The 20817-nt window shown below is 47.0% G+C and overlaps 1 protein-coding gene across 1 annotated transcript; it reads right to left on the bottom strand.

Moving 5' to 3' along the window:
• Window positions 1–307: 307 nt before the first annotated feature.
• LOC112112483 lies at window positions 308–11190 on the bottom strand. Its single transcript, XM_024208419.3, has 12 exons — window positions 10900–11190; window positions 10099–10157; window positions 9490–9647; window positions 8745–8869; window positions 8188–8246; window positions 6016–6152; window positions 5803–5927; window positions 4932–4990; window positions 4278–4432; window positions 3532–3641; window positions 2698–2820; window positions 308–2074 (listed from the first exon to the last, which is right to left on the bottom strand). The coding sequence occupies exons 1-12, from the start codon at window positions 11188–11190 to the stop codon at window positions 2024–2026; spliced, it is 1452 nt and encodes a 483-aa protein (XP_024064187.3). The 3' UTR covers window positions 308–2023.
• Window positions 11191–20817: the final 9627 nt, after the last annotated feature.

Here is a 20817-nt window from a genome sequence, read left to right as displayed (position 1 = left end):
CTGTGGAAGGAGACAGCACTGCTAATAAAGCCTCCTTTAGTTAAGAGCTGCCATAGACGGCCCTCATTTAAGGAGGTGCATCTGGAACATTGTTAGCCAGTCAGCTTTGGGCTACCCTTCACCCACTCTAAGACCTCTCTCAATAAGCACATGCCAACAGAGTAGTTTATTCTTAGACCGTTTATTCAGAATCACACAAAGTACACATTCTCTGAAATGATTGCCACAAATAAGAGATACACATATAAAAAAGAGGGGCACAAGTTAAACCACTTTGCTGTGAGGGGGGGGGGGGGAAATCCTGCTGGTGGCAGAGAAAGTTGTGTCAGCAGCAGGCACTTTGAAATAGGAGTTGACTGTCACCCTACTACATTCAGCCTCATATGGTTTGCTACTCTTCCCCTTCCCCCAGCCTGGAGACTGAGGACTACAATAGGAGTCAGTTTCTAAGGCAAGCAGATTCTTCTGTATAATTATGTTTAGCCAAGTAGTTTCTCAGAAGAAAGCACAGGCTTGGCTGAGAGTTTGAAATGCAAGCAGTCCATGATGCAGAAGTAACTGCAACATTACCCAGGTAATCAAGTGGTTTCTCTGAAGGGCACAAGAGGAGATTCCTTTAAGAGTGGAAGCATCCCAAGTACTGGAATATCACCCCTCTTGATCTAGGTCACCAGTCTGAAGTTCTCCGCTTCCTCAGAACATGCTTGTTGGCTTCTGTGACCCTCGTTTGACAGGGGACATTTCTCAGACAGTTGGAAGTGCCTATCATTCAAGGACATGTCAGCTAAGGAGACATGGCCTTATAGTGAGTCAAGCTGACACTACTTCCACATCCCAGGGATACTGCCACCAAATAAGCTAACTAGGGCAGGAGTCTACCTGGCAGATGAAAACAAGTCTGGGCTGGATCTTCTGTATTTGCTCAGACCTACAAGATGGAAGAGTTACTCTTCCAGAGAAAAGTCATGGGTAGCTCTTAAAGGGAAGAGTGTCCTCTGGCTAAAAGGGGAGCCTGGAAAGGAGCCCTCACTTGGGCAGGCTAGCAGCTTCCAGAGGGCTTGCCTAAGCAGGAAATGACAGACCAAGGAGGGAGGTCTGTGTGCCACAGCAAAGCTTCTAGGAAACTGAGATGGGAAACTTTATCTTAGCTCATTTAAGGAGCTGTTTGAGAGGCAGTTGCCTAGAGACTGCACTAGTACTGCTACAAGAGAGTCTGGGAGGGAGATGGTCTGACGGCCTCCCTGCTCAGATAGCTCAGCTAGTTTAAGCAGTCACAAGACTGCCCTTGGTTCAGAGTTACCTGGTTTCTGTATCTTAAGCCTCCTAATCACAGCAACCATCAGAGACAATGTTTTGGCACTGTAGCTACAGACAGTCAGTAGCAAGCCAAGATACAAGTAGGAGAGTTTAAAACATAACTTAAAACATTAAGTCAAATGCATGCTTACAATAAAACTTCCCTATCTCACAGGGGGATTTCTGCTTAAGTCAGGGAGAGCTGGGGCATTATTCACACTGAATACCTAATCAGAACTCTTGCTAGGTCAAGAGGCCCTTCATCTGGGAGTTATTTTGGGTTGATAGAAGTCTCATGTTCCCTTGGAAGGAGCAGCTAGTCCTCAAGAGGAGAGTGGTGCACAATTTAAGCATCACTGAGGGATCAGGCCTTTGTTTTATTACAGCACTGATGCTCTTCAAGGAGGGAGGTTATGTCACTTCTTCCACCAACAAGTTAGCCAGGATGCACCTGGTGCTGCCACCTCCCTCCAGAATGTGGAAAAATGAACCCAGTGTGGCTACTTTTGTAGTTCTATAGTGTAGATGGAGTTTATTCAGGGTGCAGACAAGGAATTCTCAGCTGTATGAAATGACAAAGTTTGCACAATCCAAGGGATTTTAGAATCATTTACATTTGGAATACTGACATCCCCACCCCCAAGAGATAGTGCTTGGAACCTTCCTGTTTCTACGGCAGGTTGGAAATTTAGGCCTATGAGCCAGGAAGAACTTGTACAGTGCATCTTCACTCTCTGGCAGAGTACTTTGTAGGTGTGTATGAATGTCTGCCATCATCCTGCAGTTCAAAAGAAGAGAGAGTTTAAGTCACACCCCTAGAGATCTGCCTATGCCCCAGATAGCATCCTTTTCTCCTGCCCCCAAGAGACTTTTCTTTGGGACCCTGTACTCAGTGACCTTTTGCTACAGAGGGACAAGTGTACCTCATGAGGGAGAACTCCATTATCCTAGAGAAAGGCATATATGGAGAAGTCTAACATTGCATTATGTGGAGTGAGTTAGCACACAATGCTAGAAAGCTGCTCCTTGCCTGGAGTAGGAATATGCTCTCAGCTTGGAAGGAAGGATCACCACATATCTTAATATTGGAAAGGTATGAAGCTATGGGGATTTGGTAGTAGTCTCTTCAGTGGGGAAAGGAAGATTCAGATAATAGTTGTATGAGTGAGGGTATTAACAGATCTGCAAAGCTGAACTCTGAGACATGGTAGGAAAGCTCCGAAGAGCAGTGGACTTTGGAAAGCCCAGTAAGAAGCAACACTGTGGCATCCCTAGACCTGTTACCTCCCTTGTTTGTGCCACTTTAGTATTCTAGGGCCTGGTAGCAATAATAGTCTGTGCTCACCTTAGGCATGGAATTTAAGTAAGGAAACATGCCCCCATCCCTGGATTGTTACTTGCCTCTTCAATGGTAGAGCGGAATCCTTGGTTATCCAGTTCAAATGTTTGTGTCCCTGCTTCATTGTCTCTCCCACCCTGAATTATAGCCTTGTCGTGCCAGCCAAATAGCCCAGAATTCAGGTACTAGTCAGAAGAAAGAAAAAAAAATTACACCATAAGTGCAAGAAGAGATCGGTGTTAACAGGCTAGTGAGATGCATTACCAGTGACTAGGAAATGACTGACAGCTGCTCTGAATAGAGAGCTCTAAACCACATGCACCCTTGTGTAGGCTAGCCCACATAATGGCTCAGTGGACCAGGCTACTGGACAAGCCTGTCTGAGTATACAACTTTTGTACAAGAGGCAAAAAAGTTACCACCTAGAAATGGAGCAATCTGTGGTACATGTTAACTCTGCTTTACTGCTAAGTTAGCTTCTACATCTGAAGATGGCCTCATTCCCTATTTGAAAGTTATCCAGGAGGAGACTAAAGTTAAGTTGACCAGTACACATTTTACACAAGTGTTTCCACTTGCATTGCTCAAGAGCAAGTTATAGCCATCTGCTTGTGCCTCATGGTTGTTCAAGATGTAGTATTACCATCATGGGCCAGTTAGAAGATGGTCTCTAGAAATGCTCACCACTGTTCAAACCAATTTGTGGGATTGCCATCCCTTTGCATTCCAAGGAGTTTCGGGGTTAATACCCCATGTCTGTTGGTAGATCCCTGGTTACAGGAGCATTCACCCACAAGTGAATGGAGAGGGTGGGAAAAAAAAGCCACCGTACAGAAAGTTCAGATATCATGCCTTCTACCAGAGGCTATGCTTACTAAGTATTACTGCCACCTTACCAGCAGAGCCACAATGGGAATGGCAATTATAACAAGGCCACACATGACAATAATTGCCACAGCATATCCAGGGAAACTTGGATACACAAAGGGAGGTTCCAGTTGATCACCTAGAGTCAAGAGAGATCGTTAGTTCTACAGCGACTATGCAATGCCCTGTTAAAGAAAGTCAGATTCTTTTTTAGTAGCACCTCTTCACCCCCCCTTGCAATCTAGTGATCACCACAGCCTTTTTAGCTAAGCTATTTGAATGTAGCCCTTATAGGGGCAGTTTCTAGACTGGTCTCTCGGCTACAGACCCTTCCACCAGGAGCTCAGTCTAGTACTCTTGCCTCTCCATGAAAAGAGAGTCTCAGCTGGTACATTAGGCCAGTAGTTCTTTGGAGCCAATCCCTGTGGGCTGTTTGAAGCAGTGGTGTGGCCAGCTGCCATAGCCAACAATTTAGAGTTCCATCTTATGCAGGGTGCTTGAGCCTCCATTGGCAACAGGAAGCATGACCAGCTCTTAGTTTTGAGTGGCAGGGGAAGAAATAATTGCTGCTTCCCCCCCAGGTAAAACAGTAGTATAGTACAATCCACATGGGGTTGTGGTTCTGCTCCTGAAGTTTAGTGCTTTGGAGCCGGGAGTTTCAGACTGGAGGTCTGTTCTACAGCTATGTTAGAACAGCTAGGTAAGACTTTAGAACTTGACCAAACACCCCACTGAAGACATCTAGTATTTCAGCTAGATCCCCAAGCTGTCATACCTGCCACTGTGAAAGAATATGGGTCCACCTGAAAGCCTGACCCAGCCAACACATCATGTGGACCAACTGAAAGAACAAGAGTCTGCAGAACATCTGCACTGGCTGGGGCAGGATGCTGGAATACCACATTGCCATGACAGATCAGGGAGCCACTTCTGTGGAGAGAGCAATAGATTCCAGTGAGGCACAGTAGCAGTCACCGAGGGCCACAGGCTGTCTGGACAGGAAAGCCAGACCCATGGCTTTTAACCCAGGGTTGCATCCTGGAATCATTCAGTCTTAGACACGCAATTGTCACAGGCTCTAGGCAGCATGGGAATTAAGATCCACTGCTTCTTATGGAGAACGGTTACCTTCTAGCCAGAGGCTCACTGAAGTTGGTGGGAACTTAGTAGGTAGAAGAGGGAGGCATGCTTTTTGGATCCAGAAACACAATTACTGTAGGGTGGGAGTCTCAATAATGGATGTAGAAACAAACAGGTGCCACAAATACATGCTTTGGTCAGCCACTTTCAGCTGGCATCTTCCCAATCACTACCTTAGTAGGGTATATCCTATACAGATAGACTTCTGGGGCACCAGGGGGATCAATGTATCTTGTAGGAGGCAGACAAGAGGCCTTCCAGCCTACACAGAAGTAGAGTGTTTACTCACAGGAGGTCTCGAATTACCACTTGCAGGAGGCCTTGGTATTTCTTCAGGGCATGCATCAGCTGGAAGAGTGGATCAGAGTTAGACTGATTTAGTTCCCCTCCCACAGGCATTTTGTCCCATTGTGAAGCCTCTGCCAACAAGATACTCAGAACATCAGTCTCCAGCTCAACCCCATTCAGACCACTCTTTCCTCAGCTGGAGTCAGACTCAGGCTTAAGAGTTGCTTCACCCACCAGTTAGAGTTGTGGGAGCTCCAGCAAGGACATACATGTCTGGAGTAACTCAGATGCCTTAAGTCCAGGTCAATCTTCTAGGTTGAGCCTGGAGTTCTAAATCCTCACCTACAGAACACCACATTAGGAAGCTTTGAAGCTCAGACACTATAAAGTCTGATTAAGCATAGCATGCTCCAGTAGTGTAGTCTTAAGAAGCAGTCATGTAGCTGACCTTGTGTTTAATTGCAACTCCCCTTCCCTACCACAACCCTCCAGCTGAAGCTTTTGTTGTGATAGAATTTTACAAAGTTGTTTGATTTGTGTGATCATTTAAGTGAGCAACAAGAAAGAGCAGACTGTCCTCCTCAAGAGTCTAGTTTCACTAGAGAACCTTGGGGGATTACTAGTGTTTCCAGAAGCTTGGAGCACCCATTATGATAAAACACTAACTATTTTATTCCAAGTTAAGAGTGCTCCATCTGCTAGGAGAAGGAGTAGTCCAAGGCCTATATTTAGGATTAGTCTGAAGTAATGCTTTCTAGATTCCCTCTTGAGATCTTTAGGGCAGAAAGGAGGATTCTATAGGGTCTCCTCTCCATCCCCAGAAGCCTCTCAGATTACACTGGGGTCACCGGCTGGAAACTGGGTATGCCTACCACATCAGCAAGGTCCCTGGTGAGGTTCTGGTGTTCCACAGAAGAGTGATCCAGCAGTTTCTCATTGACTGTCCTGTTGTTGATCAGGAAGGAAATGGGGAAAACCTGCAAGCTAAGCCTTGAATCTGGAATTGGAAGAAGAGATCAGAGCTAGATAATGTTTAGTGGCCTCTACCAGCCAAGTGAAACAGCACCAGAGGGAAGGATACTGACCATCCACAGAGAGAGTTGTCAAGTCTACAGAGTAGTTAACAAGACCCCTCAGTGCTTGCAGAACCTGGTGGACATCAGCATGGACACGTGTGTCAATGTAGGCTTCACCATGAATTTCCAGGTCACCTTTGATATCCCTAAAGGAGAAGAGAGTTTTATCAGGGCACAAAGGTAAGAGCCAGCAAGGGTTTGGAGGCTTGACAGCACGCTTGCTGCCACATTTCAGTTGGTTACTAGAACAGTACTGCAGCCACCCAGAAGAGTCACTAATGTCTGATAGTCTCTGCAGGGATTGCTATGAAGTCACAATAGAGCCCCGCAGCAGGACTGCAATCCCACAGGACCTGCTGCCCTAATAGCAGGAGCTCATAAAGTGTACTTTTTCCACTCAATCCCATAAACAAAAACCCCACACATACAGACTGGGGTAATTTGCAGGAAAACACTAAATCTCTTGTCAGTTTACCAAGACTAGCCTATCTTGGAAATGGCTAAATTTTGTTCGTGAGAGTTAAGTATTTTACATGGTTTAAGCAAGGTTTTATTCTTTTAGTGATAAAAATTGTCTGAATTCCATGTGTATATTATGGACTTTTAGTAGCATGGGGGAGGGAATCTGGGGAGTGGGATCACACACACACAAAAGAGCCCTGCATGGGACTATTTCACAGCAGTTGCATCCAAGACTGGATGATTAATACACGCCCCTACTCATCCTTTAATTGGCTTTTGTATGGAGGGATTTTTATTGCAATAGAGCCAGATGCTATTGACTAAGTTGGAGCCAGTGCTAGAACTAGAATGAGTCCAGTGCCCAACATGCTGCTTCAGGCATTTGAGATGCCTTTCATCACAGGAGGTTGCATTGTGACACACAAGGTAGTTCTCACAGGATGCACCTTTTCCTGAGTACTGTTAGCATCACAGCATGGAGACCTTTGCTTTCTACCTGTTTGTTTCAATCCAGGGAGGGATAGCTCAGTGGTTTGAGCATTGGCCTGCTAAATCCAGGACTGCGAGTTCAATCTTAAAGGGGGCCATTTAGGGATAAGGGGCAAAAAAAAAAAAAAAAAAAAAAAGTCTGTCTAGGGGATTGGTCCTGCTTTGAGCAGGGGGTTGGACTAGGTGACCTCCTGAGGTCCCTTCCAACCCTGATATTCTATGATTTTATGACTCCCACTATCCTGAAGGTTCAGTGTTCTATGTATGGAACACAATGAAATTATATGTAGTGTTGGATTCTTGCCTCCACTTTGCTGCTTCCATTCCTTCCACCCTCTCCTGCATCAAGAAGGTGTTTAGCTTACAAAAAGTGGCAACAGGAGCAAGTCATTGAGCTCCCAGGATTGCCTCTTCGGGTACGTCTACACTTACCTCCGGGTCCGACGGCAGGCAATCTGTGTTCTGGGATCGATTTATCGCGTCTTGTCTAGACGCGATAAATCGATCCCGGAAGTGCTCGCCGTCGACGCTGGTACTCCAGCTCAGCGAGAGGAGTACGTGGCATCGATGGGGGAGCCTGCCTGCAGTGTCTGGACCCGCGGTAAGTTCGGACTAAGGTACTTCGAATTCAACGTAGCTGAATTTGCGTACCTTAGTCCGAAGTAGGGGGGTAGTGTGGACCAGGCCTACCTTAGGGAAGGAGTATTTGGCAGAGAGATAATACTAGTGACATCTTGTGGGTAGCTAGACGTATTGCAAGCTCTCTATATGCCCTACAATTCAGGGAGTCTCAGGCCTGCTCTCCTGTGATCAGGAGCGCTGCCAGCTTTTCTGCCACCCTAAGCGGCGGAAGGTCCTGCCCCAAAATGCTGCCCCCCCCCCCCAGAGGCAGCAGAAGGTCCTGCTGCCAAAATACTGCAGCAGTTGCCACCCCCCAAAATTGTAGCGCCCTAGGCGAACGCCTAGGTTGCCTAATGGGTTGTGCCGGCCCTGCCTGTGGTAGATGGTAGTTGGAAGCTGCTGAATGGTTATTAGGTTCACCCCAGAAGAGGGTCCCTAAAGCAGTCTAGCCTTATGCAGTCTAGTGAAGGCTATTTGGCTCCTTTGCCCTTAACCTAGCACTGCCCAGAGCTCCCCCATGGCTCCCCCATGCTGCTAAGTGGCGGCTTCTGGATGTTTCACTTCCAAGTAAGGTCTAGAGCTCTGAAAGGAACCATCACTTTTCCATACCTGAGTCTGACAAAGGAGAAGTTCTTCACTTTGTACAGGGCCCCCAGAGATTGAACCACCTACAGAGAAGAAAAGGGGACAATTTGTTTCCCAGCTTCTCCAGCCTCCCCAATCCATCTTCTGAAGCAACTATTCAGCAGGAGCCTTATTCCTAATTCAGTTACTTAGGCTGCTGTTTCCATCCCCTAAATATCTGTTCTTGTCTCTTGCAGTCCTTGATATGCAATTGAGCTGCTGTTTCCTTTCACCCCAGTGGAACTAGATTGGAGTTCTGGTAGTCTGTTTACTATCTACAGCCATATGGTTCTTATTTGTGTGGCACTGTCTTCACTAGCCTCTACTTGCAGGGCACTAAGACTTCTGCTAGAGTTAGTGAGTCACTCAGCCTTGCAAGATTGTCAAGCATTATCCCCACTTTGCAGATATCAAGGGACATACCCAAAGTAACAGAAGAGCCTACATTTCCCATGCCTTAACCAGGAGGTTATTCTTCCCTTACAGGAGATAAAGGGAGACACTGGTCATTGTCATATGATTCAACATAAGAGTTACCATACCATATTGTTTAGTCGGTCCAGAGGGCCCTGGCTACCCACACCACCAAATGCTGCAATCGAGCCAAGTCTCAGAGCAGTGAATAAAACCAACAGCTTTTCTGGTTCTAGATTCTCAAGGCTGAAACCTAGAGAAGAGTGAGGCAGAAGGGCAGTAACATTCCCTAGACAGGACACCAGGCCATTACTCTGTCACCCTCCCCCCTCGTCTGTCCAATGCTGGAGAGCTGATGTTCAAGCAGTACACAGGCATTGGGCCTGAAGTCTAAACTAGAAGACCCACTGTTTTAATTTGTGGGGAGGTAAAGTTTTGGCCAGAGGGGGAGAGTGCATGGGGTACCAACAAATCCGAGGTGGCAGGAGGCATGCTCCATCTCAGGGATGGAGAACCCATAGGAAGGGCATGCTACTCTGATATTTTCCTTGAAGCAAAATGCAGTGTGCTGTGAAAGCATCCCCATCACTATTACTGCAGCAAATGCAGTTTACACATGACACTGGATGGTTATAAAGAAACATGGTACAATAGTCTCCAAATATATGGCTTATGCCTAATTGAGAGACAACACCCCTTCCCATCAATGTGGAGATTGCAGAAGCCACCTCTGGGAGGCACATGCCATGTGGCTTGGTTACTGAAGGGCAGGCTTGACTGTTCCTGTGGCCATCTGGGAATGGGGAGGAGTGGTAGTGGGAGCTCTACCCTGCTGCTGGGCACTGTATTGTGTTACAATGACTAGGTGCTTACCATTTGACTGGACAGACTTGACATCCACTCTCCAGCCAAAAAAGGTGTCCATTTTCCTTTCCACTTCTGTGACAACTGTACGGATGAGGTCAGAGTTAGTGGGAGCAGGGCCATCTCTCTGGAATAGAACCTCACTCTCAACAATGATGGAGCCGTTCCTGTGAGAGGCCAGGGAGACAGCTAGATGAGCAGTGTTTAGTAGCATGATAGGATTGTATCAGGTATTATGCAAACACGAGTCACAGCTTTAGAGAGGCTATTCCAAAGGACCACCAGCTTAAAGCATGAGCTTGGTATTCCCCAAGGCATTTGTCAGCCAATAGCCACCTACTGTCTGTTCTAGTAGACAATTTCCATCACTGTGTACCCAACCTGTTTCTGTTGTGTAACTTGGTAAGTTATCCCATCCAGATGGGAAGGGAAGCAAGACAACCTGAAGTACTTTATCTATAGTGTTACTCCCCACCTGAGGCTCACCCTCTTCCCTGCATAGCTTACAGATACAAGCTGCAATGGAATCTATGCACAGCATGTTTAAAAGCCTAGTATTTCTCAGAGCTAGGTGTTGCCTTCCTCAGAGGCCTGGTGTGTGTTGTGTAAGATACTCACAAAAACTGGAGAATGTTTGCTTTGAGAAAGTTCTCATAGCTGGATAACATCTTGTTTAGCTGAAAACAAGGAAAGCCACTGGTTAAGGACACAGATTTTAACAGCTACTTCACTATGAATAGCAAGGGCTTACTGGAAGTGTGGTTGGACTTGTAGGAACCTGGACTCTTTTGCACAGAGCCAGGAAGTGAAGTCAACGACACTAGTTGTTCTTGGATTGGGAAGTGAAGCAGAGATTCAAATGAGATTAATAGATAAGCACAGTCTGGCAGGGGGAGATTGGGGGGTGGAGGAAGCATAGAGTCCATGTGGGTCTGAAGGATTAGTAGGAAATGCTATTTCAGCATCGCCATGCATAGAATAAAGAATTTGCCTTACCACAGTCCAGGTATTGTGTTCCAAGCATTAGAGCTACCTTCCTCTCATCATAAGATGAGTGGATCATTTGGGAGGACAAAGCCCCTTGCTTACAGATGGCTTGTCTGCATCTGGGTAGTGTTGATCATGACTAAAGCCAAACTTGTGGCTGTTCAATGGTAGAAGTATGTGCACTGGATACTCATTAAAGATACCAGTCTGATAAGGCTGGGTATTAGTTCACCACCACCTCAGGAATCCTACTTAGGATCCTTATGGGCTAGATAGACCTTTCCTCAAGAGAGGAGTCTTCATAGCCAACATGAGCTGAAAACAAGCTACAAGTAGCTACTCAGTTGCAGCCTGGCAACCAGAGGAGCCAAGTTCAGCTCTAGTAACTGGCTGACTTCTCTAAATTCCAACACTTTCAGGAGTTCTACTTACAGTTAACTTCACTTCCTTCTCCAGCTTCTTGTAATCATCAGAAGACTTGTTCTTCAGGAGTTCTGTGTAAGCAATTCTAATGAGACAGAACTGCAGAGGTAGGATATGCACAGGCAACTGCAGTGAAGGTGATGTCGGTCTATGTGCAGACCTAGTCTTTCCCTTTGGGGAGGAGCTCAGTGTTGGAACCTTGGATTCAGGCAGAATCGGCTTTGAAATGATACCAGTTTTGATTGTAGCCACCTGCCTGGCAGTCACTGCAGCTGTGGTTAAGTTCTTTCTTGCAGCCATCGTCCTAGTTAATACACTAAGGTCTGTTTTAGCTGTTGAAAGGTGTTGGGAGATTAGCAGCAAGTGGGTGGATAAGGTTGATGGAGGTATAAGCAACGGTGATACAGTGGTTTTGTTCCAAGGCATCAGCCTAGTTGGCTTCGGTACAGTAGGAAGCTGCAGGCCAGCTGTGGTTGAAGTTCTGGCGCTAGTCAGCAGGGCAGTGGTCTTTATTGTGGGTGGAATGCTGGGGGTACTACGAAGGGAAGTCACCACACTAGGTTTGGCTTCAGTGAGGGACTGGAAAATGGGAGCTTTGGGCCCAGAAGACTGTGTAAGGTTTATACTAGCAAGTAATGTAGTTGTACTTAGTGCTGGAGGTGATGGCAGTGGAGCAGCTGTTCTGTTTTTGACTGGTGTAGCCTTAGACACAGCCATGCTTGTGGAGGTCAACCCAACAGCAGGTGCCATAGCAGTGACTGGAGACTCAGCAGAGGCCAACCCACTGAAGTTTGCAGCCTTTGTAGACACACCAGGGATTTTGTGCTCTCCCAGAGTTGCTGATATGGGCTTCCATTCAGATGATGCAGCTGTAGTGGAGGCTACTGGGACACTTGCTGCTGTTATAGGCACTGGAATATGTTCAATTCCAATAGGGGTTGAGCCAGCAAGCAATGCTAGCCCTGTTCTGTTCAGGTACCGGGGAGTGGAATGGGTGACATTTGCATCAGTCTCCATTATGACACTTGTATCACTACTTGTTTTAGAGGGCAACATAGGGAAGGTCTTATTCTGTGGAGAAGTGTGCACCTTTGGCCTTGGCTGGATGTCCGTCCCACTAGGCAGAGATGTGGTGGAGTGGGATAAGACTGAGTCAGCTGGGGTGGACAGCCTTCTTCTCATTCCTGGTCTACGGAGCAAATAATGCTTACGTGCTGGTTGAGCTTGTGGCCTTGTTGAACTTGAACTGGAAAGCAGCTCTGTAGTTGGAGCATCACTTGAAGCTCTGAGCAGGAGGTCCAAGGCGCCAGTAGGCATTTTAGCCACTACTTCAGCAGTTGCTGGAGTCTGCTCTTTATCAAGGAACTTCACTGTTTTAGTTAATTCCCTGTAGAGGGTGGCACTAGTGATGTTTGCAGCTGTACTGGCTCCTGAGATACTAGGGGATGTCTCAGGGCAGCAAGAAGAAATACTGGACTGAGTTCTAGGGCCTTTGCTAATAGGCAGCATATGGGATGGAGAATAGGCTGCAGTGTCTTTGTGCAGGAAGCCTGCAATAGTCTTCACACTAGTCAGGACTGTGGAGTAGGTCAAAGCCTGACTGGTACCAGCAACTGGAGTGTCTGGCTTGGAGGAGACCCCTCTCATTGATTCCTGAGAGGGAGAAACTATTGTTAGATTGGCAGCAGCATGTGTAATAGCAAGGCTAGGAGAACCCTTTTGTTCCACTGTATTAAGGTCAGTAGACACCCAGGTTGGACAACTAATGGAATCAGAGCCAGCACATGCCATTTCAGTAGTGTGCTCTTTCAGTCTATGACCCAGCTGTCCCATTGGCAGGATTCTCTCTGTAGAGGAAGTGCTGGCAGTCTCTGCATCAAGTTTGAGATGATCAAGGGGATGTGTGGCTGAGGAGAGGCCAACTCTAGCTGCAACTGAAGGGGGACCCTCTGTAACACCTCCAGTCAGCTGAGTCATATCACTGACTGCAGCATCAGTGAAAGTGTTAGCGCTAGTTACTAGACTATGAGCATTCTCCCTGGAGTCCGTCTGTTCTGAAGAGGCCTCAGGAGAGGTCTCTTCCAGCACCAGAGAGCTTGGTGTCTCAAGATCAGCTGGAATGTCTGATAATCCTGATGAACTAGTAGTTAGAACTAGCGGCTGGCCCAGTCCAGCAGTGGCTGGCTTGGGAACTGAGGGTATGTGAGCCCTGGTTCCTCGATGTCCTGACAGAGCAATAGGGAGATCTGTCCCTACACCACTCTGTGAAGGAAACCCAGATGAAACTTCTACTGAACTTGAATGCACCACACCAGCAAGCGTTCCCTTTAATGGTGAGGCTGGCGCACCAGATGGGGGATGCGATTGTGCAGTAGTCCTGACATGTACAGGTAGTGTTGGCCAACCAGTTGACTCTCTAACAGTGGGTGTGACAGCCATCAGTACAGCTGCAGTAAGCTGCTCCTCAGTCTCTACCCCTTCAGTGGGGCCTGCTAAGGTGTCTGGAACAGTAGGGGGCCCAGGAGATGGGTGCTCTGTGAAGTAGCTCAGGTCACTCACATGCAATGGTGCAGAAGCAGAGGTGCTGGCCATTGGTTTGGCAGAGGGCAGTCTTGCCATAGATACTGGGGCTGGGAGCAGGTTAGTGGATTGTGACATGCTAACAGGAAGAGCACTCAATGTGAATTTAGTCACATCAGAGAGTTCAGAGGGACTGTGTTCCTGGTTGGACATGGTTACACTGGGGGATGTGTCCAAGAAACTCTCTCCTGAAGGAAGGGATGGTGTTAGAGACCCTGGCTGTGTCCCAGGGACAGTACCAAGCCACACTGGCTCCACAGTTTCATGAGCAGCCACACCACTTGATATGGGGGAAGAACCTGGCCACCTACTGGCCATCAGTTCTGCAGGGCCAACATTAGTTGCTTCCAGAGATGTGGACTGTGGGAAGTTAGTACTCATGGTTAAGTTATTCTGTGTGGGAACAACAGCTGGGCTGACTGGCATGGTAGGACTTGTGGTCAGGGACATTAAATAGGAGGGTTCCTGGCTAGTCCTATAGGTCTGAAGTGCAGAGTTCAGGAATTTAGGCAAGACACTAGTGGCCTTCTGATCTAGGCTAGTGCTGGGAGCCATTAGTGTGGTAAAGTGGGTCATTTTATACAGACCCCATGCCTCACTAGTGAGACTGTCTGCAGCAGCTTGTTGCATCAAGCTGGAGTTTGGCTTTAACTGAGCAGCAGAGGCAGTATCTGGAGAAACTTTTAGGGGCTGTGCAGATGCCTTTGGAGCAGAGTGCAATGGATCATACTGCAAGAAGTCCACATCTGTCAGAAGTGATGGTGCTTGGGACAGAGTACCAGGTACTGTTGCAGGGTAATTAGAGTCCATTGTGCCAACTTCCATTGCTTTAGATGCATGTGGGGAGACCATCAGGTCCTCCTTAGAGGATGTCTCTAGCCCCTTAGGGGAACGCTTAGAAGAGAAGCCTGTAATTTTAGCTAGCGCATCAAGAGCCAGAGAGGTGTCAAGTCTCAGGGTCTTAGAGTCAATGCCATTCTTCTCTTTCTTGGCAGTTCCCGATTTATAATGCAGGCTCCTTTTTCCATCAAGCTTGAACGCAAGTGCAGAGATCTGGCTTAAGTCACTCCATTTGGCTTCTGGGAGGCTTAGTTGGTCTGTGGTGCCTACAGAGTCTGCCCGTAAGCTTCTAGCATGTTTTTCCCCAGCAGCATGCAAGCCAGTTTGCCCTTTTACAATGTGGTTCAGTAAGTAGTTGTTGGATTTCATCAAGATGCCACCAGTAGCATTCTGGGATAACAATAAGTCAGGCTGCAAGGGTGAAGATGTAGGCACAGTGCCAAGAGGGTTCTGACAAGGAGTAGCTGAAGACCCTTCATTACATGCAATGGTGCAAGCAAGGAAGCAGGTGACTGTAGCCAATATGATTTGCCATCTATGCCCTTTGGCAACAGTCACTAAGGCAGTGGCAGGGCATGGGGTTACTCTCATGGTGCTTTTTCGCCTTCTTAGGGAAGCCATTGTTGTTTCTTGCCCTGAAGACTTATCCATATGTGGTGGTCCTGCTCCATGATTTATCATGGGCAATCTCATCATGGCAGCTCAGCTGTGAAGAATGAGGAGATACAGTAGTTGCTTTAGTCTGCAGTCCTCCCTAATTAAGGTAGCAGCTACTTTGATAGCTCATAGCCTCATGCCCCCAAGGGATCCACTAGCCCAACTGCAAATGGAAGACTAAACTAATACCTTTAATAACCTGTGCAAGGCTGACTCCAGAGATTGAGCCAATGAGTTCCTTGCCATTTATTAGTCAAGCTATGCAATGAGTTTTCCATTGCTACCCTCTCCCTAAGAAACCCCACTGCCTTTTCCAGCTAGGATTTTAAACCAGGACCTTCCTATGCTGGTTTCAAACCAAGCAGTTCCTCAAATTAATCTCAGCTAGAGATTGTTTAACATCATTGGATAGATGTTTTTTTATCTTGGTTCTTTTTTTTTTTTTTTTTTTTTTTTTAACTGGTCAGTTCTGACAGTGATCAAGAAAGAGCCAGAGCCCCATGGTCTCCTACCACACACTTATTGCAGCAGCAATTGTCTTTTGTTGAGTATTAACATAGCCAGCTCTTAAATAGGAGTGTTACTGTTTTAAATGGGTTCCCTCAACTACTTAAAGCGTTGTTTAGATGGGACCTCAGAAGATGCAACAGTGCAGACTGCAAGTACTGGACTAGATTAAAAACCGCAAGGAGTGGAGAGATGCCTTCTTTTTCCAGCCCTCTGTTACTCCAGATCACCTGTTACACATGGAGCTCTGCTCTGGAGGGGATGAAAGAGTCCAAAAAAAACAAACACACCACACCACACGCATTCCTCCAACCCCCTTGTTACAGAAACTGGGAAGAATAGACACGTTATTCTTATGGTACCTGACACCAAGGAGAGGGATGTGGGACAGTTTGCCAAGGATATCACTGCACCCCAGCTGGCAGATCAGAGCTGGTCAGCTACAGCTAATATGAAGGCTTGGTAGGGAAGTCAAACCTAGGAGCCATGAAGAAAAGTCTATACCAAGTAGCCACTTTAAGAGCTTTAGCAGCTTCTACCCACATTCCAGTGGTGCAACCATCACAAGGTAAACACTCTGCAGTGTCACTAGAGGGGCTAGGGAAGGAAGGGTGGGTGCCTATTCCAAATCCTGAGGCAGAACCCAGATTAGAGATCCTTTTAGGCTACAGCTACACTACAGCCTCCCAGCTCACATACTTGTACAAGCTACTCACCCACAGGGGTCAGGCCAATTAGTACTGGACATGGCTAAGCTGTGGTGCCACTGCCCATTCTACCACAGCTACACATACTTGTGCATAACAGTGGTGTATGCAAACTGGGATACACACCCCTAGTTTGTTGTAGACACATAGCTTTAATATGCTAAGCACCCACCAGCCCCTAGGTCTACAGCAGGAACTGCACTTATATACCCATAACAACTCAGGCTAAGCATTTTTGTCTTGGAAGTTTGTGAAGGGAGTCTAATGCAGAAGCAGAAGTATGCCTTGTAGTCACAGCAAGGCTAGAGCTGAAGCAGCATCTACCGATAGTGGAAGACATTCTAGGCAAGTTAATGCTACACTTGCTTTGGGGCTAACTGAGATGAAGCTTTATTAAATAGTTAATTAGCAATCACTGGTGAGTCAGAACCATCCCTAGTTACAGCCATAGGAAACTCATGATCACACAATAGGCGAGCACTCTAGACATGGACACTAGGCATTCTAGGTTAGAGTTAACTAGTGGACCAATATGAGGAAGCCTACAATTGGCTTGCCATACACAGTCCTAAGCAAAATAAGGCTGCCCCCTCCAAAGCCAGGATGGGCTAGTACATGCAAGGGTGAGGGCCACCAGAAGAGGCCTACACAGAAGGGAAAGATAAGCTCTTGGGACTCCAAATACCTAGCTGCTTGTTCTCAGTGAGAACTGCTGTAGAAAACAGCTCTGAGTAGGATTTTAGCTTGCTTTTTCCAGGAGAGCTTTTATGGCTTCTTCCCCCACCACTTTCATATGCATGCTCAGTACACTAGTAGCAAGCAGTGCATGAACATAGGCCCAGGAAAAAAGTCAAGACCAGAGGTTTGTCAACAAATTTTTACTTCTCTATAAGCAGGGCTGGACACCCCTAACCTTCTTATCCCAGGTCTCCTCAACAAGCCTCCTACATACAGCCAATCAGTTATACTAGCATTGTCTTAAACAGCTAGCCTGACACAGGCTTTTACTAGATACCTTGTAGAGGGAAAGCATAGGGGAACCAGTAACAATTGTTCCCATAGGGCATAGGACTCAGGAATCAGCATACTGTGAAATGAGCACCCCAGAATCCTGAAGGCCAGTCAAGCCCTGCAAGTCACTCCAGGCGGACATTAAAGCTCCCCCTCTTAAGGAGCTAGTTGCACTTTTAAGAAAGTACATATAGCCAGACACCCACAGCAGAACCCAAAAAACTTCACTGCAAGAAGGCAATAATACTTTCAGAGTGAGAGCCATAATCTAAGCAACTATTCCCCCAATCCCCTTAACCAAGGGCACTGATTTTCAACAAGCCCCTACCTAGTCTTACCTTGGAGCTACTGACCAGTCACCCACACACAGAGGAAGAGTACAAAGCAGAAGTCCATAGGCCTGCTCTTTTATTTCATTGGCATGGGGGATGGGAATGCAAGGCAGGAAGTACCTGCTGAGTCTCAGATGGCCAGGTTCCTCATTAACCCATTTTGCACCTCTCCATGTGAAACCTCTCCCTATCAGAACGGGAGGGAGGAGGAATGCAAGTTTTCCTGTGATGCTTTGGCTACGGGAATTGGGAAATGCATGGTCAGCCTTTGCTGGTTCTGAATGTGTGTGTGTGTTACGTTCCTCCAGCCCATTGACATCAAAACACAACACATGCACCTCAAAATGCCACGTTGGTCTGGACAGGCCCTCTATATGTCACTGCTGTGAAATATGGGTAGGAGGGAAACACCAGCTGGCCTAACTACAAAAGGGAGGCTGGAGTTTAAAGGCAGCAACATACCACTGCTTCCTCACTATTTATTGCTTGAAGATCTGTAAAGATAGAACTGGGAACACAATTCAGTGCTGCCTGGAACAGAGAAATAAGTCTAGTGTGGGATTAAAAGAGCTAGGCTAAAGGAAGCTGGTTGTATGGCTCAGGGGACTGGTACTAGCTCTTACAGTTTTGCATTAGTAGGTAACAAGTGTGTGCCCAGAGTAGGTCAGTTATGAGACCAAGGTGTATTCCTGTCAGTGTTTGAAAGATTAGCAGGATGTTGTTAGAATGAAAGAACTTTTGAAGCAACAGGGTGACAATTTCATTAAGACATCAGATTAAACTCAGGATGGTAACAGCTGTTCAGAAACTCATGTGAAATGGGTCTGGCTCCGACTGGACAGGTGACCAACTGCCATTCTAACTGACTCTATTCTTGGCAATTTTAGCAGGAGAACCCAGGACCGAATGGCCAGTGAATTACCCACTCAACCCTAGAGGTGGTTGCTCCAAAGGTTACGGTAGATTGGTGGGGGAAGTTTGTGTGACAGGTGCCCTCTTGGCGAACACACCAGGGGTTGAACCTGGGACCTGCAGAGCTAAAAAAACAAAACAAAACAAAAAGCACAAGCTACTACAGCCAACTCTCTCCACCCACCAAGATGTAGCAGACCCAGCCTCTGTGGAGTACTACAGAGGGGGACTTGTAATGAACACTCCCCAGTGGATTACATTTGCACTGCTCCCATCTGTCCTGGAGCTAAAGAGAGGTTTTTGGTCTCTAGGAGTATCAAGCTGGCACACTTCTTGAGAATTTGCATTGATATTTCCCCACAGGGGATTGTTTTAGCACACTCCAAGCCAGCTCTAGCAGTTTGCCTGGCCAACTGACTTGACTGTTCGATGAGCCCATGGAACAGCTCTTCTATTGGCCATGATACCCTTTAAGGGAGCATCTAGATAGACAACTATAAGATTTGGAGAGCAAGGACCTACAGTTACCCCAACTCCTCTTGTCTGTTTCCCTTGCTAAGCTATACCATTAACAAATATATTTTCAGTACTTTACAGCAAATCACAGGTCAGTTTCCTAAATGGCTGAGTTTACAAGCTACTAGCGAAAGCATAAACCAGCGCGATCAGCATCCTGCTCCTGGCTGACCCCAAATTTCTGGTATCACCCTGAATAAGTCACTCAATCTGTATGGGGGGTGAATAACAACGCAGGGGGGTTGTGAGGCCCAATTCATTGTTTGCCAAACACATTTGAGATCAATGGCACTATAGCTATGCAAGGCATTATTATAAGCCTCACTTCTTTCTAGGTGTCTATGTTGCATGAAATTTGAAATAAAAGTGGATTTGTTTCTTTCCTGACTGGTGGGCATCACCGGGCCTTAGAGTGACACTGCTGCATACTCACAATGTCAAAGCTCAATGTCAGAAACTGTAACCTGAATTATATTGCTTTGGCAAACAGAAACATTAATTTGCTGGTTAACCATTAATGTGATCTTTATATATTACATGGTAATGCTGTTCTGCTGATAATGTCATTATTAAAGCAGGTGTGGAGGGTCGGGGACTCTAAATAGCCCCACTTTCTGGTTATGAGGCATGACAGCCTCAGTGGGCCAACAGACTTGCTACTCATAGCTTCTTTTAAATCTCCTAGCCAGCTCTGTATCACTGTTAAGCCTATTGACGGCCCTGCCTCAGATGGGGTACAGGAGGCATGAGGCGATATGATTTGCTCTGCAGCTCATTCTGGGAGGATAAACAGCCAGAATAAAAATCACTGCTTTTCCATTTATCGGATGTTCCTGGGTTCCTACCATAACCCCACCAGCAACAAAAAAATGCAACAGTCAAAACTTTGGGACTGACATCCACAGGGTGAAGAGAGTGAACTCCTCAGTGCAGCGGGATTAAAATTACATCACTCAAATAAAGGTTGTGTTGGGTACTAGGAAGTCTCTGCTGGCCAACTACCCCATTAATATAGTGGATTCATGGTTAAAATCACACAGATGGATCTGGATAGAGTCAGCTTCATACACCTCGGGCCTAGGCCCATCTCCTCTTTCTCTGCCATCTCAGGTTTTAATGGCTGTTTCCCGCTGTCATAAAGAAATGCTGGTTGAAATATTTCACTCAGTGTAATTAGCTGACAGTCCTCCAGCGACATCGGGCCTTTTGCTGAAGAAAGGAGCAGTGGATGGGATGGATAAATGTCTTTATGGAGAGAGAGAAGCAGTCTCAGGCAAGCAGCCATGTTGCATCCAGCCTCCTCCCCTTGCGCTGGCTCCTGCTGCTGTTAACAGCCTCTCCCCCTGCTGGGGGACACCATGAGCCCTGCAACTGGTGTTTCACACTCAGATTACAGGAGCCCAGGGTTCCTACCCTGATTTGTGAGGCGTTAGTCAACAACAACAACAAACTCTGCTGTTTTAATCTCAGCACTCTCCCAGCATTAAAGGTGGGCCTTTCAAAAGAAGTTTGGCATCTAAATTCCCAGGGGTTAGGTGCCTAACTTGTTAGGTGCTGCTGCAAATCCAACCCTAACAGTCAAATTGTCTGGCTGGTTGTCAAGCTAAGCTGCCTGCAGCCCGGAGTTCTCTGTCCTCGGCAGGCGCTGGGCCCGCGGCTCCTCTTGAAGCCGGAGAGAAACCATGGCCCCGCGCCTGCCGGGGACAGAGAACAACAGGGCTGCAGGCGCCGGTGCTCACTGTCCCCGGCAGGCGCAAGGCTGCAGCTTCTCTCCCCTGCTGGGCACTAGGCACTAGGGGCACTAGGCAGCGCACATCAATGCACTGCCTTGGGGACCACTGACGGGCTTGAAACCCCGCTATACC

The sequence above is a fragment of the Terrapene carolina genome, unplaced genomic scaffold (assembly GCF_002925995.2).
Source record: "Terrapene carolina triunguis isolate 2854851 unplaced genomic scaffold, T_m_triunguis-2.0 Scaffold67, whole genome shotgun sequence".
NCBI classification, from domain to species: domain Eukaryota; kingdom Metazoa; phylum Chordata; order Testudines; family Emydidae; genus Terrapene; species Terrapene triunguis.
This window is presented reverse-complemented; position numbering and strand designations above follow the sequence as displayed.